We start from the raw sequence: 15,574 nt of genomic DNA, 5'->3' as shown, positions 1-15,574 counted from the left end.
AAATTAAAAACCTTTCCCCACATACAATTAGTTCACATCTAGATTGCAGTGCATCTCAGATGGAGGCAGGAATTAAAAAGTTAGCACTAATTATAGAATTACCTAAAGGAGAAGATTTGAATATAAAATGTGAAGCTGAAAAGATGGGCATCTCTCTCTTCGACCCCCCATAGATTTGAGATATGTTCTTTATTAATTTAAAAATGCCATACCAATGCGGAAGGAACTTAAGGTTTCAGCATTAATTTTCCCAGGATGTGGGACTGAATGAAAGTTAGAGTGTGGGTCAGAAGGAAAGCAGAGTTCTGTCACTGAACAAATAATTTATGAGCAAAGGCCTAGAGGCAGATACAGAAAATATATCAGCTTGGATGCTGGTAAGTTACTGGTACTCTATCCTAAGCTTCATTAAGCTGTGAAATGGCCCCCTACCTAAAGCCTTCTGGTTTACCTACAGGCCGATAATGTTAAAATGCTTGAACTGAGATATTTCTATGATCCTTTTTACCCATTTGCCAAATTTGCCGTGAGCAGATTTATATCACCAAGTTTCTGAGGCCTGAAGAAAAGAGATTTGTAATGGAAATTTAGTCTGAGCCTTATGTGTAGTCATGCCGAAGGGAGTTGTCCATGAGCTGTGGACAGCACACATGGACCAATGCACATATCTAAAGAGATGTATGTAGAGCTGTAAATATTAATGTAAGCATTCATGTAGAGGTTTCTTGTACGCAGACACTGAAACAGATATTTGGAACACAGCTAGCAGAACAGATGTGAGTGGGAAACAGTTTAAATGTCTGTGGTAAAATTAGATCTTACAGATAGTTTGAATGTATTTGTTTGGCAAAACTGCATCCCTCATATGAAATGGTAGTGAAACAGGTTGTCATGAGAAATATTGCACAAGGTCAATGTAGTGTGGATGGATAGATATTCAGAGGAATATAGTCCATTTTCCACTCTTTTTCAGCCTAGGGAAGGATAGCTACAATCTCCTCAAAATTGTTTGTATTAGGATATTTGATATTAATTTAATATATCTTTAAACATTGAACTATTTGAGATTTTTTAAAGTAGGGTTGAGCAAAAGGTGGGTTTTATTCTGCTTGTTATGAGGATGCTGCAGTAATGTGTTTCTTGTGGATCCCTTCATGAACTGACATGAACTGACCTGCAACTATCGGAGTAATGTGTGCATTAGGATACACAGCTGTCCTTTAGATCTCACACTTCTTTTAGTATCTTAATATTCAAAGCACACATGTAAAGTGTACATTTTAGGTAAATTGGATTATATGTATAAAATAATGTTTAGACATATTTATTTTGAAAGCTATCTGGAAATTGATTATTTTATGCAGAAAACGAGTTTTATTTGAATGTAATTTTTTTCTGGAAATTAGAAAAAATGTACACTAAAAAAGGAATAGAACAGGTATCAATGCACTGATGTGAAGCTGGCATTGATTAGAAATAGAGCAATCCATCTTTGAATCACTACTCCATTGCAGAGTCTTGCATTTCTTCCCCAAAATGTGCTGGGTAGAATTTGGTCTCATCTGCCAAGGCTTGTCTTAGGACCCTTCCAGACAGGCCTTAAATCCCAGGATCTGAACCCAGGTTTTCTGCTTTAAACTGGATTACATGAGTCTGCACTGCTAGATAATCTGGGATAAACAGAAAAGGTGGGATCTGATCCTGGGGTATAGGGCCTGTCTGGAAGGCCCCTTTATTAATTTATTTATCGTATCAGGAGTGAACTGAGGGTACAGTTGTAATGCATTTAAAAACACAAACAAAGTTAAAACTTGACATTATACTAAATGTCCTTTGACCAATAGCTGGCCACTTCGAGTGCCTCTGGTGTTGCTATAAGAAGATCCTCTGTTGTGCATGTGGCAGGGCTCAGGCTACATTGTAAGAGGTAGTCTTTGGTTTGCTCTTCTTCACACCTTAATCAAGAACATATTTAAGAATCACAGTTGTGATCTCTTATGTCATCTATATAAAGTATATGAGAGGATGCTATTAAATTGACTAGGACCTGTTATCGAACCCAAGCTTATTGCACAACAAGCAGGTTTCAAACCAGGGAAAAACTGTACAGGTCAAATTCTTCATCTGACTGAGCATATTGAGGAAGGCTATGAGAAAGGCTGCATTACGGGAACAGTTTTTGTGGACCTTACGGCAACCTATGACACGGTGCAACATAGAAAAATGCTGCATAAAGTCTACCATATCACCTGGGACTTTGACTTTACAAAAACTGTCCAGACCCTCCTGGAAAACCGCAGCTTCTATGTGGAGTTTCAGGGCCGGAAAAGCAGATGGAGGAGGCAAAAGAATGGTTTACCCCAAGGCAGCGTTCTTGCACCGACCTTATTTAACATCTTCGCGAAGGTGTTAAATAAGGTTGGTGCAAGAACGCTGCCACCTGAAGCCTAACCCTGCCAAGAGACAAGTGTGTGCTTTCCACCTATGTAACTGTGAAGCCAACAGGAAACTGAAAGTTACTTGGTGTGATGACTCATGGGCCATGTAGTCCTGTTCCTAGTACTGTTGTGACAGATGAAGAGGAAAACTTGGGTTTCCCACCGTTTCTGCCAGATTTGGAGCCCTTGCAGCTGCAAGATGTTTGCCCACAAGAAGTCAGCCAAACAAGCCTTGAGCAGAAATCTCCCCCATTTTCTCGCCGGCTTTATTATAATCAAGATAGAAGCGCTCGGGAGGCGACTCGCCGGAGCGCCAGGATAGCTGCCAGACAATTAGATGATTAAGTCTGTTTCCCTTGGGAAAGTTTAAGGAGTCATGCATCTGGACACAGTATAGGTTTCGTTTCTTGTTCCCCAGAGAAAGTGTTCCTTGGCGGGAAAACAAGATCCTATATAGGTGTTTGCCCGCAAAGGAATCCTTGCGGAGTCAATTCATCGGCTTGAGGAGTGAGATCGTGTGTAGACTTCGTACTCCAGTTCCCAGTTCCCAGATCAAGTTTCCTGCCCAGCCTTGTACCGTGGACTTCTATGGACTCAGTTCTAGATTCATGTTTGCCTTGTTTCCAGTTTGATCTTGCCAAGTTTCAAGTCTTGCCTTCCCTTGCGTTTTAAACCACGGACCTTGCTTTTCAGTCTCAAGCCTTGTTTTCCAGTTTCCTTCGGATTTACTTTAAGCCTCAAAGACTATGGACAGTTCCCCACACTATTGCTTGCCAAATAGTGTGTGTTTCGGTGAAGTGGATTATAACTTTGGACTTTAATATCACATATTGGACATTGTTTTCCTGGACTATATTTGACCTTTCCTGAAAGGTCTACTTCTGAACTATATTCTACACTTATTTTTATTGACTTTATACATTTCCTTAATAAAGATATTAGATAGATTCTGGTCTCTGCGCATGGTTATTAGTGTTCTGCAGCCTGGGTCCTGACACTTGGGAAGGCCAAGAGCTCAAACACTGTTTCCATCCTAAATATCTTGGTGTCACCTTAGATCGAACACTAACATATAGGAAACACTGCATGAACACCAAGCACAAAGTAGTTGCACGCAACAACATCCTGCGGAAACTGACTGGCAGTGCATGGGGTGCAGACCCACAAGTAATAAGAACATCAGCCCTGGCCTTGTCTTTCTCAACTGTTGAGTATGCCTGTCCTGTCTGGCACAAGTCTGCCCATGCGAAGTAGGTGGACATAGCACTAAACGAAACATGCAGAATAATCACAGGATGCCTTAAATCTTCCCCCTTTGATAAACTCTACAAGTTAGCTGGCATTGCCCCTCCTGACGTGCAACGGGAAGTTGCTGCTAACTGCGAGAGAAATAAGGTCGAACATTGTGAAAGCCATCCACTGCATGACTATCAGCCTCCTCCCACCTGACTCAAATCAAGGAAGGGCTTCATGAGAACCACCACTCCTCTTGATGTTCCTCCAGCAACAGCAAGAGTGTCCCTCTGGGCAGCTAAACCTGGCAATTCTAACTGGATGGCCCCCCATGAGGGTCCTCCTCCAGGGGCAAACCAAGAATGGGCAACTTGGAAGTCCCTGAACAGACTCAGAAGTGGAGTGGGCAGATCAAAAGACAACCTGGCAAGATGGCACTACCTGGAGGAATCCTCCACCTTGTGTGACTATGGAGCAGAACAAACAGCTGTATGCTTGCCCACAATGTCCTGCCTCATGTACAGAGGAGGAGTTGCTTAAAGCTACGGACAATGTGGTTGCTGTTGCCCACTTTTGGTCTAAAACCATTTAGTTGCTTGTGATTTCCTCTTTTTCATCATTTTAAAATGTATTTGTTATGCAATGCTTTTGACACAAAATAAATAAACAGTTGTGATCCTGAGGATGCAGCCATACTTTGTACATTTAAAAAACATTGCTGTCAATTCCATGGGAATTCTGCTTTTTAAAAACACACATCACACATGTTTGAAGTAATTCATAGTATTTAACAAGGTTGCTGCGCAGCTATGCAGTGGAATAAATTTGCAGTCTATATGTTTATTTATCTATTTTTTCTTTCCTTTAAAAATTCCTTACTTGTGCCTTCTAATTTTTAAAATGCAAATTACAAGCATCAATACAGACGCAAATTAATTTGCATGCAAAAAATAAATGTTGATGAAATGCTTCGCTGTTAAGTATTCAAAAAAGTCAAGAAATGCAAAATGGATGTTTCTCATAATAACTTATCTCATCTGCATTGCATATGCAGAAGCCAGATTTGCCATCAGATACATTCATTCAATTTGTATTGAAAGTCAGCTGGAATTGTGGCACATAAGACTGCATTAATAAGCATAACTAATAGACCCTGTGGACTAGGTTCATGTTAGTTCTCTGCGAGTACAGAAGGGAAAAGAGCGACTGTGAAAGAGCTTTCCTTATCTTGTGCTTTTCCTCAGAGATGAACATAATTTGTTCAGATCACTCTGATCTTGTGGAACTGTAAGTTCATACTAGCCCTCAACTTGTATAAGGGTTTTAAAAAACAATACGTGTCAGGTATGAAATGTAGTGCCATAATTGTGCAGTGTTAAAGGGACCCATGTTAATGTTATATATAATAGATACCAGTCAAACCAAACTTTTCCAGTTCACCCAACTTTATATACTTTCCAAATTCACTTTTTTTAAAAAGTAGAGGCTATTTTAACTTTACTTTTGGGGATCATTCAGGTACAAATTCATTTGATTCACCGTTTAAAGACACTTGCGACACCTCTAAAGAAAGCAGAAATGTCTGCTTTCTTTTAAAAAAAAGTTCAGTTCTTTAAAGGTGTAGTGTGCTTCCTTTCTCTGTACTGGATTTTACATTTTCCTGTTTTGTTTTCAAGAGCATTAATACCAACCTCTCTCTACGTGCCACTATGGTCTTCTTCAGTTATATTAAGCAATCTGCTGAATTTCAAGTGTCAAATCCGCCCTACCATGAATACACCACAGCAGATGAGTTCAGAAATTTTGCTAATCCATGTTTTGCTGATTGGGAGCAGTCAACAGGAATGTATCAAATCCTTCCATCTATCTGTGGAAATTTGCCTTTTCTTGACTGTTTACTGTTAATATCTGAATTAGTAAACCCATCAAAGCCTAAGATCAGCTTCTAACCCTGTCTTCTTCTAAGGTCCCTTTCACACACCTGTATAAAAGCCACATTGATTATATGACATTGTGGATTCAGATAATCCAGTTCAAAGCAAATATTGTGGATTATCTGCTTTGATATTCTGGGTTATAGGGCTATGTGCAAAGGCCCTAAGACTGGATCTACACTGCCATATAACCCACTTTCTGATCCCAAATTATCTACTTTGGATTATGTGGCATTATAGACTCATTGTTATGTGTTTTAATTATTCCATAACTTGCCTCAAGCCATGAGGAGAAGCGGGTAAGAATAATAATAATAAGCATCATCATCATCATCATCATCATCATCATCATCATCATCATCATCCAGTTCAAAGCAAACCTTGGATCAGAAACTGGATTATATAGTAGTGTAGATCCAGCCTGGTTACACCAATTTGAGGCTGGATCTATAAGGTAAAGGTAAAGATTTTTCCCCTGACATCTACACTGCCATATAATCCAGATTATCAAACAGATAATCCACATTGTCTGTTTTGAACTGGATATATGAGTCTACATTGCCACATAATCCTGTTCAAAGCAGATAATCTGGATTGTATATGGCAGTGTATATCTAGCCTGAATTTGCAAACCTATGCATGGATACCTGAGTGTGTTATTACACTAAATGATTTTTTTTACTTTTGAGCGTGTACACATATTGTGCTGTACAACACATATAATATTGCACAACAAAGAAAGGGAGACCAAAAAAGAAACTGTGCATAGAGTGACTACAATCACCAATCTATGATTTGCCATCTGATGAAAGAGAAAGACATGCATATATGTATGTTACTCATTGCTTTGATTAATTGTGCTAGTATTCTCACTATTTGTGGCTACATTTTGGTCATTTCAGAGCCAGGTGGTCCTTCTTTCACCATTGGCAAAGCAATCTGGTTGCTGTGGGGTCTGGTTTTCAACAACTCTGTGCCGGTGCAGAATCCCAAGGGAACAACTAGCAAGATCATGGTATCTGTGTGGGCCTTCTTTGCTGTCATCTTTCTGGCCAGTTACACTGCCAATTTGGCTGCCTTCATGATCCAGGAGGAATATGTGGACCAGGTGTCTGGACTGAGCGACAAAAAGGTAATGCATTCACAACCCGGCAATAATATTTTCTTGCCTTGAAAGCCTTTCATTTCCTTTTTCATTTTATTTGGCACAAATTGAATTTCTTAAGTGAAGATACAGCCATAATGTAGTTTCTGGATGGTTATATTATCAATAAATAACACACCATTCAATATATTAAGAGGACTGTACAGTAGATTTTTTTTTTCTTCGGGTTATTTTGTTTTAAAGGAAAGACTCCATTAACAAGTTTGTTTGTAATTGTCTATACTCAGGGTTTTTTTTTTTTAAATTAAGGCAAGCCTCCCTCTGGAAGTAGGAGCCCATTGCACAAACATATACTTACAGTTGGCAAGAGAATGGCAGCCTGCGAAATGAGACTTTCCCAACAAATCCAGATTTTGTATGTATTTTTGGCCCCTTCTACACTGTCATATAAAATCTGCATTGTTAAAGCAGATAATCCACATTATCTTCTTTGAACTGGATTATATGAGTCTACATTGCCATATATTGATTATCTGCTTTAATAATCTGGATTATATAACAGTGTAGAGGGGACCACCGATTGCACGTAGGATGGATCCCATAATCTGATCCCAGATTATCTTCTTATCCAGCTTATGAGGCAATGTAGATTCAGATAATCCAGTTCAAAGCAGATAATCTGGGACCAGAACCTGAGATAGATGGCAGTGTAGATCCAGCCCTTCTCTTCTTTTTCTCTATTATATAGTACTCATGAAATCTGAAAATTACTTTTTGAGTTGAATGTTTTTTCTGTACGTCACTGTGTGATCCCTTGTGAAAATGGGGAAAAGCAAGGCAATTCATTGCTCCAACCAAGCCATTGCATGTAGTACTTAAACCCAGGCCTTCCACACCTAAAGCCACTTCACTCTCTACACTGAACCACCCATGTAGCACTCTCCAGTAAGTCTGCTATGTGATCCAGTTCAAAGCATATAATCTGGATTTTAAATGGCAGTGTAGATCCAGCCTTATTTGAAAATAAGTATGCTGCATCATTAGATCTTACTCTCAATTAAGTCCACGTACAGTCGCACTCCAAGATTCTGTATGACATGCATAGGCAACAACTCCTGATCTGACAAGGATAGTCTCGGTTAAATTCTCTTGTTGCAAGCTGAGTACAAAATGCATACGTAGTTTGCAGTTAACTCAGCAGAGATTAAAGGAGATTAGGGGAGAGGAGAGGAGAGGTGGGAACTTGCATTCTCTAGTAGGCTCAGGTGAAAGAAAATTGTGATGATTTGAAATTCAAACCAGTTAAATAAATATTTATATTTGAGTGTACTTGATTTGGAGAGAAACATCTCATGCAAATAAATATAATTATTAGAGAGTCACATTTTAAAAACACTTTTTTCTTCTATTCCTTTTTGGAAAATATTCATCCTATTTTTTAATGCTGATTTAGTTTTGACCCAGGGGCAATTGGTGTCTTGCTGAGAGCTTGAAAAAAACGCCTAAGCCATTTTTCAGGGATGCAGCCCCTCTCTGTGCTGGATTCAAGGAAAAGCACTTTGAATGAGGAAGAAAAGTACCAAAGAGAAGTGAATGGAAATAATCAGAATTAGTCAGTTTGGATTCATTGTAATTCTCATTCATTGAAGATAGATTAAACCTTGTGTGTGTGTTTGCTTCTTTTGGATAAAACGAAAGCTGCTTTTTAAAGGGATTTGGGATTTTGCTGTTAAGAATCTCTATTAAGGGAGAAAACTACAGATCTGAGAAGAAAACCTCCTACTTCTCAATCTTTTAAAAATATTTCCTCATTTTATTTTCTTTCCTATTTTTGTAATCTGTTGTCTGTAAAACAAAACATACATGCACATGTTTTACAGTAGACTGGGCTGTTGAGATGCATTAGAACAGAGGTCACTGGGTTGTAGGTTACAAAGGTGACAGTCAGCCATTGGCTTCTCAAGTTGTCTTAATAAAATTATTTATGAATCAGTATTGTAAGTTCTGATTTCTCATGTGAATCTTTTCTTACTATCAGTATTTTTGCTGTTCAGAGAAATATTTTGCATTAATCACATGCCATATTTAATTCAGTTCAAGTTTTTTCTCTCCTGATTTGTGAGTGCACTGACATGGTACTGTCCCACTGGACCTCTTATGTGTGTTTTTAATCTTCATTATTGGTTGCTTGTTGCATCCAAGTCTGGTTGGCTGAATTGTATATTCTATACCTATTAGATTTATATAATTTCAGCTTGTTGGATTTAATGGCTTACTGTAGGTGGCAAGGGATACACATGGGAATTTTTTGCTTGGATTTCCTGGCACTTTTTACGATTACTGAAAGCATTAGATTGGTGTCCATTATGGGGCACAGGGTCTCAGTCTTCGTCATGAATAGCTTCTCAAATCTCCTTGGTGTGTAGGTCTACTCTTCCACTATATTTGGTCACTTGTCAAGAACAAAGCAGAAAAGGCTTTGGAGCATTTAGACAGCTGAAGGTGTTACTGGGACAAAGACTAGAGTAGATTCCTTAGTCAAGATCCTCAAAGGCTTTTTGCAAGCCAAATAAGCAAAAAATGAGAGTTGCACAAAAACACATTTATCAGAATTATTACTTGATCACTGAAATGTGCCCCTAGAAATTGAAACATCAAGATACAACTACTGTTCTGGGTGGTTAATACTGCCTTGAATGGGATTGCTACAAACTCCATCTGTCATGTGAAGCCACACTCTGTACACCTTGCTTTGAATCCACACACTCCCAGCTCTCTCACCTTTCTCTACCTCATCTCATTCCATGAAAGATCTTTCTACCAGCCATGCTAGCTCAATGGAGCCTGAAGGTACAAGAGCAGGTAGGAATAGGAAATCAAACTAGGGGGTATTACTGACTTGAACCCATAAGTTTCCCAGAGGCCCATGGCTATCTAGTGTTGCAAATAGATTGCGGGAATGAATGGAGAAGTCAGGAAGTTGTGTCAAGTAAGTGCAATATAGTTATGGGGACTGATCTGTAGACCATTTTTTCAAACCCTATTTGCTCTTGCAGTGGAGCATGTCTTCTGGAGAAAGAAAACAAAGCCAAAAATACCTTAGGATTGCCTAAGACCACAAAATGAAGGTAAAGCAAGATAACTCTATGTCCCTTACATCATTTCTCCTTCCAAGAAATTAATCCAATTTCTAACTAATGGGAATTCATGCTCAATTACCTTTTGTTGACTCTTGAGAGCTTGTTAGTTTCATCCCAGCTCAGAATTTTTCATGTTTGCAGATACAAGAGGGGAAAAGTCCTAGTGGCCTCACAAATAAGTATTGCAACTTGTTTTCTTCACACTAAGAATCATTATTAGGTAGAATTTATTACCACAAAGTATGATGTTAGCTGAAACCTTTTCATATTTGGAAGAGGTGGGGAGCGGGCTGAGGATAGATCACTGTTGCTCATAAAAATGTACACAAAAATCAGTCTTCCATCTCCAGGGTTGTATACTTCTGAATATCAAATATTTCTGGAGACAAACAATGGAAAGTGGTTTTGTGTTTTCATGTTCTGTTCCTAAAATTCCAAGAGAATCTGGCTGACTGCAGTTGACTGGCTAAAAACAGAGTATAGAATTGTACAGAACTAGATTAATTTTTCTAACTAAACATCTTCTTACGTTGTAATACAACAGCTCTCATCACTCTCCGGCCCATGTATATTGAACATATTGTCTCGCATTACAGAGATGTTCCCCACATAACTTCCTCAAAATTAATGGTTAATTGAATTGTTTAAAAAAATATTAGTTTCCCCTCTGGATTACCCTCCCAGCACACTACAACCCTTTTCCACCCTCATCTCCCTGAGTCATCCCAGTTTTTCCTTCCATTTGCTAGGGATGGGTTTGTGCACAAGACCGATCATTCAGAGTAAAGGCATGGGAATCATGTCTTGTATTTTAACCTATGGAACCATAGCAATATGTTAATATCTCTATGTCACAGGGGAGCTCCCGGTGGCACAATGGGTTAAAACCTTGTGCCGGCTGGACTGCTGGTGGTTCAAAGCTGGGGAGCGGGATGAGCTCCCGTCTGTCAGCTTTAGGTAAAACATCAAACATCTAGGCATCCCCTGGGAAACATCTTTGCAGACGGCCAATTCTCTCACACCAGAAGTGACTTGCAGTTTCTCAAGTCACTCCTGACATGAAAAAACAAAACAAAACAAGGGAATCATTGTGCCATACAGATACTAAAACACTGGTTAGATATTCCATAGGTTAAAGAAGTATTAAGAGATAGGTAATAGATGATTCAGTTTTTTCATTGTGTTGATTCGTGTGCTGCAAGTTCTGAGCTATCTGTAATAACTGTGTTATTCTTCATTGTAGGAATAAGGTTTTTCATCTCCCCCCATCTTCTTTCTTTCTTGCATATATCTGTGGAAGATGGCAAGTTGATTTGTCCATGTTATCAGTTTTAAACACTGTTCTTTTCACATTTCTAATCTTAAAATCCATGGCACATAAAATCTTATTATTCAACAAGACCCACAGATATGAGACATAATCTAGCAAAACACATCCTTACCTTTAAGCACTTGAACAGCCTAGTTGAAAAATCAGCAGGATTTTATTGAAAGATAAGCACCTAATCAGAGAGACAAGGTTATAGGCTGTGATCCGAAGCTCATTTCCTGAAGAAGTAAGTGCCTTTCAAATATATTAGGCTTGCTTTTGAGTAAATGTGCTCAATATTGACGTTCCAGGCAGCAAATACCAGTTCTCAAGTGTGTGCTGGAATGTTTGAGAGGAATACAGCATGGAGAGATTTGATTGATTTTTTATCAATTCTAAATTCTTCATAGAATTCCTACAGTAGTACCTGGATACTGCAAATACTATTTCAATCACTATTCCTCCCCCTCCCCCTGGTTTGTTGTTTGCACTTGTCCAATGCTGGGACTCAAAGAAGTTTGGAAAACATTAAAAACAACACAGTATTAGACACACACACACACACACACACACACACTGGCTCAAGTTATTTTTTAAATGCAATTAAACATTTTTTTGGAATTTAATCAATTTAAAATCAACTAAAAACAAGAGGAAAAACTCAACAAGGCACCACACTATTTAAAGCCAAATGCAGTCAATTGCTAAAATCTTGTTTGAAAATTTTTCACTTCCCGGTGAAAGGACATCAAGGAGGGAGCCACCCTAGTCTCACTAGTAGGGAACTTCTGAAGTCCAGGTGTAGATACATATCCCTTGTTTCCACCAAATGTAACTGGGAAGTGGTGAGACTAAGATTACCATTTCAGATCCTATTGACTTTCCACTCTTTTTAAAAGAAAGCAATGCCACTTGAAATTAAGAAAAATATAGAATCATAGTGATGTATCCACATATCTGTACATGAGATATGTTTCAGAACAATGAGATTTATTTACAGCATTTTTGCCCCGCCTTTCTCACCCGAGGGGACTCAAGGCAGCAAGTCAAGATTTACCACAGAGTTTTCAGATTCAGTTTTTCATACCTTCACATCTAATAATCCTGTGCACTAAAAAAAGCTGCTTTGTTGGATGAAAATAGGATGATTAGTTCTAAAGCAATTAATATTTAAAGGCATCAATGCAGGATATATTTGTGCCGATTCTGAGTCTCCCCTACCAAGTCTCTCAAATCTCTGCTCAAAGTGGGGCAGCTTAAAACTGCTAGTGTGCCTGTGAAGTGATTTCACTTTGACTCATTCCTCATAGGATCTTCTCTCTATTGCAGCGCTGCAGGGACTAATGATGGTAAAAACTTATAATGGGACTCTTCAGAGAAGCACAACTGCTCCCCCCCCCAAATACCTTTAGCATTTAAAGCCTAAAGACATGCAGAGCATAGACACGCTGACTCTCCAGTTTTGAAAGGGAAAAAAACCTTGCTAGACTAGGTATAAAAATTATTCTTGGGCAGAAAAACCACATGTCATTTCCCACTATATCAGTGGTCCTCAACCTTTGGGTCCCCAGGTGTTTTGGCCTACAACTCCCAGAAATCCCAGCCAATTTATCAGCTGTTAGGATTTTTGGGAGTTTGAAGGCCAAAACATCTGGGACCCACAGGTTGAGAACCACTGCACTATATACATTGTGCAAAAATCACAGTACTTGTTGCACCACAAGACAGCGTGAGCACTGGAAACCAAAGAGAGACCAATAATCATATAATGTTTTTATTAAAACAATTATAAATTCAGGAATGAATAAGTGGAAAGGATGGGTGGGCAATAGTCCTTTGTAAAAAGGTATGAATTAGTCCAAAGAGTTGAAGAGAAATGTCCAATATTATTGTCCAAAGTCCAGAAACCGAAACACGCTCAAAACTGTTGGAAAGTTCTTGAGCGGGGAAAACAACAAAGAAGCAAGTCTGAATAACAAGGTCCAAAGTCACTAGAAAGTCTTTGATATCAAGGCAGGAATGAGACGAAGCTAAAACCAATCTTGATTCAGGAACAAGGCAAGGAAGTGGATTTACTCCAGTTTTAATCGGGAGTCGCAGCTCGGCTTGGCCGCCAGGAACAGGAAACTTGGCTTGGTAGTATCAGGAACTAGAGTCGGTGAACTGTTCTCAGGAAGTCGCTACGTTGACACCGCAAAGTGTTCACAGTGTAGGGCACTTTTATGGAACTTAGATCTGATCACAGCGAAGGGAAGCCAAACTCCCCAGAGGTTCCCAAGGGAATCTTCTATCCATTATCCCCTCGAGATGCCAAACATTGACTCCTTCAGAGCCCTTGTTTTTCTGATCTCTGGCGATGCAGAAACTCCCTTCCGTTGAAGGACACATTCCCTGGAGAACTCAGAACATCTGGTTCAGCCACGGGAGTAATATTTTCAGTATCTCTCCCAATTAAGGAAGCATCCAAGCTATCAACAGCTGGGAGCTGTAATTGGAAGGAGCTCTGCAGACTAGGCAAAAAGTCAGAATAAGCTTCATTCTGGTCAAAGTTCATTTCTGAATCAGGTTCAGAAGCCAAAGGTGGCTGGGGTATGACAGTACTGTTGTTCCTGAATCAGTGTGTTTTTCACAAAAGAAATATTTTCTGCATCAAAAATGTTTTCTCCATGGGAAGACCATATTTATTTTTGTGCAAGCACGTTTTCCACACCCAAGTCCAAATTGTGACTATCTTTTTATTCTTCAGTAGTATCTTGAGTGTTTACACCTTTTTTTTTCACTGAGGATGTAAATATTAATGAATAGTCTTCACATTTCAACTAGGCTATATGATACTACTGTCATCTTCACAGTTGTGAATAATGGCATTCATTTTATTATTGCTCCCGTTGAATCATCACTACCTTGGTAAGTCAGTGCTTATATAAGTACCCAGGATTTTGTAGTTCTGTGCTAGTTAGGGCTAATACCTGGATTCAGATCAGAGTTGCTGTGATTTCCCATGTATTTTCCTTCTTCCTAGGAAAAAAACAAACAAAACATCTATAAAAAATGATCTATTGATTTTTCTTCAGTCAATGTAACATTGGGACACAAATTCCCTGTTATTTTTCTATGAACTATGAAGCAGTGAAGCAGAGGTGATGTACTCTAGTTGTCAGTGGATTGCCCCATTTGGGAGAAACTGACATTTCTTATATGGAGGAGGGAGCATTGGGTCAAAAAGTAATTCAAAAAACACAAAGTATATAAATATTTTACGAAACACTTCATCTGATTTTAATTTTAATTTTCCTCAACTTTTTTTGTTTCTTAGTAGTCGAATGGAAAACATTGATTCTGCATACACAGATATACCATTAGATGTGGTGTACTTTTATACCTGGCACTAGATTGAAATTCTATTTGGAATTTTTGGGCTCCAAAATATGTCACAAGTCATATAATGGAAATATATTCATAATTCTACATGAGGGTTAAATTATAAATGGCCATTTGATTCTTTGTATCTTTCCCCCTTACAAATCCACATCTAATGCATATCTCATTCATTGTTACTGCTTCCACCACAGCCTGAAACATGCAATTCAAAATAAAGACATGCTGGCAATAATAATAATAATAATAATAATAATAATAATAATAATAATAATAATAATTTATTTGTAGCTCACCCTATTTCCCTTAGGAGGCTTAGGGCAGTTTCCAACATAATAAAGGCAAACATTCAATGCTGATAAATTATTACATTATTATTATTACAATATTTATATCCCGCCCTTCTCACCCAATAGGGGACTCAGGGCGGCTGATATAAATGAGCCTGATATATTTTATTCCTCTTAATTAGATTAATTCATATGAACAGAGATCTTCTGCTTGACAGAGGTTTATGAATAGCAAGCTCTTCATTATTAATGCTAATCAACAAAATACTTCCCCTGCGAAACTAAGGAAAACATAGCAATAACACTAAACCAAGTAACAATTTTCTATGTTGGCTGTAAGTAGATAGAGTTGACAATTCCATCAGTATAATGATTGCTTTGTTCCAATGGACTGTTTAAAGTCCCATTGTTGTGTCTACTCAAGAGTAGACACAACAAAAATGCATCGCTTCTAACAATCATTTTTGTATGACTTCTAATGGGTAAGTACATTTGTGAGGGAAGTATTTAACTCCACTGCCTGGATAGCTGTACTTGTGAAAAATTTGCAGACTTGTGGACATTAGATGGAATAAACGTGGACTTCAGAACATTTGACAAGTCAAAGAATGTCAAGACAGTACGATTTGTTCAGATCTACAAACATTTAGCTTCCCTGACTTGACCTGACATGTATTAAAAACCATCAAGAAGGTGAATGCTGCCTTCCTGGTGCTCCACTGATTGACCCAGTTCAACAGCTGCTGA

General features: G+C 38.6%; 1 protein-coding gene across 2 annotated transcripts in view; it reads left to right on the top strand.

The window, feature by feature from the left end:
- The window catches only part of grin2b (glutamate ionotropic receptor NMDA type subunit 2B), a 303,629-nt gene that overhangs the window by 242,588 nt on the left and 45,467 nt on the right, over nucleotides 1–15,574 (top strand). For both annotated transcript variants that reach the window (XR_010006831.1, XM_003226634.4), the window contains exon 9: nucleotides 6,508–6,737. Coding sequence is in view for 1 of the 2 variants with exons in the window: in XM_003226634.4 (XP_003226682.2) it covers nucleotides 6,508–6,737 (230 nt within the window). In the remaining variant the exon portion in view is untranslated. The remainder of the gene's footprint in view (nucleotides 1–6,507; nucleotides 6,738–15,574) is intronic.

The sequence above is a fragment of the Anolis carolinensis genome, chromosome 5 (genome assembly GCF_035594765.1).
Source record: "Anolis carolinensis isolate JA03-04 chromosome 5, rAnoCar3.1.pri, whole genome shotgun sequence".
Taxonomy (NCBI): domain Eukaryota; kingdom Metazoa; phylum Chordata; class Lepidosauria; order Squamata; family Dactyloidae; genus Anolis; species Anolis carolinensis.
Note: the sequence above shows the minus strand (reverse complement) of the source record. Positions and strands in the feature narration are given on the sequence as shown.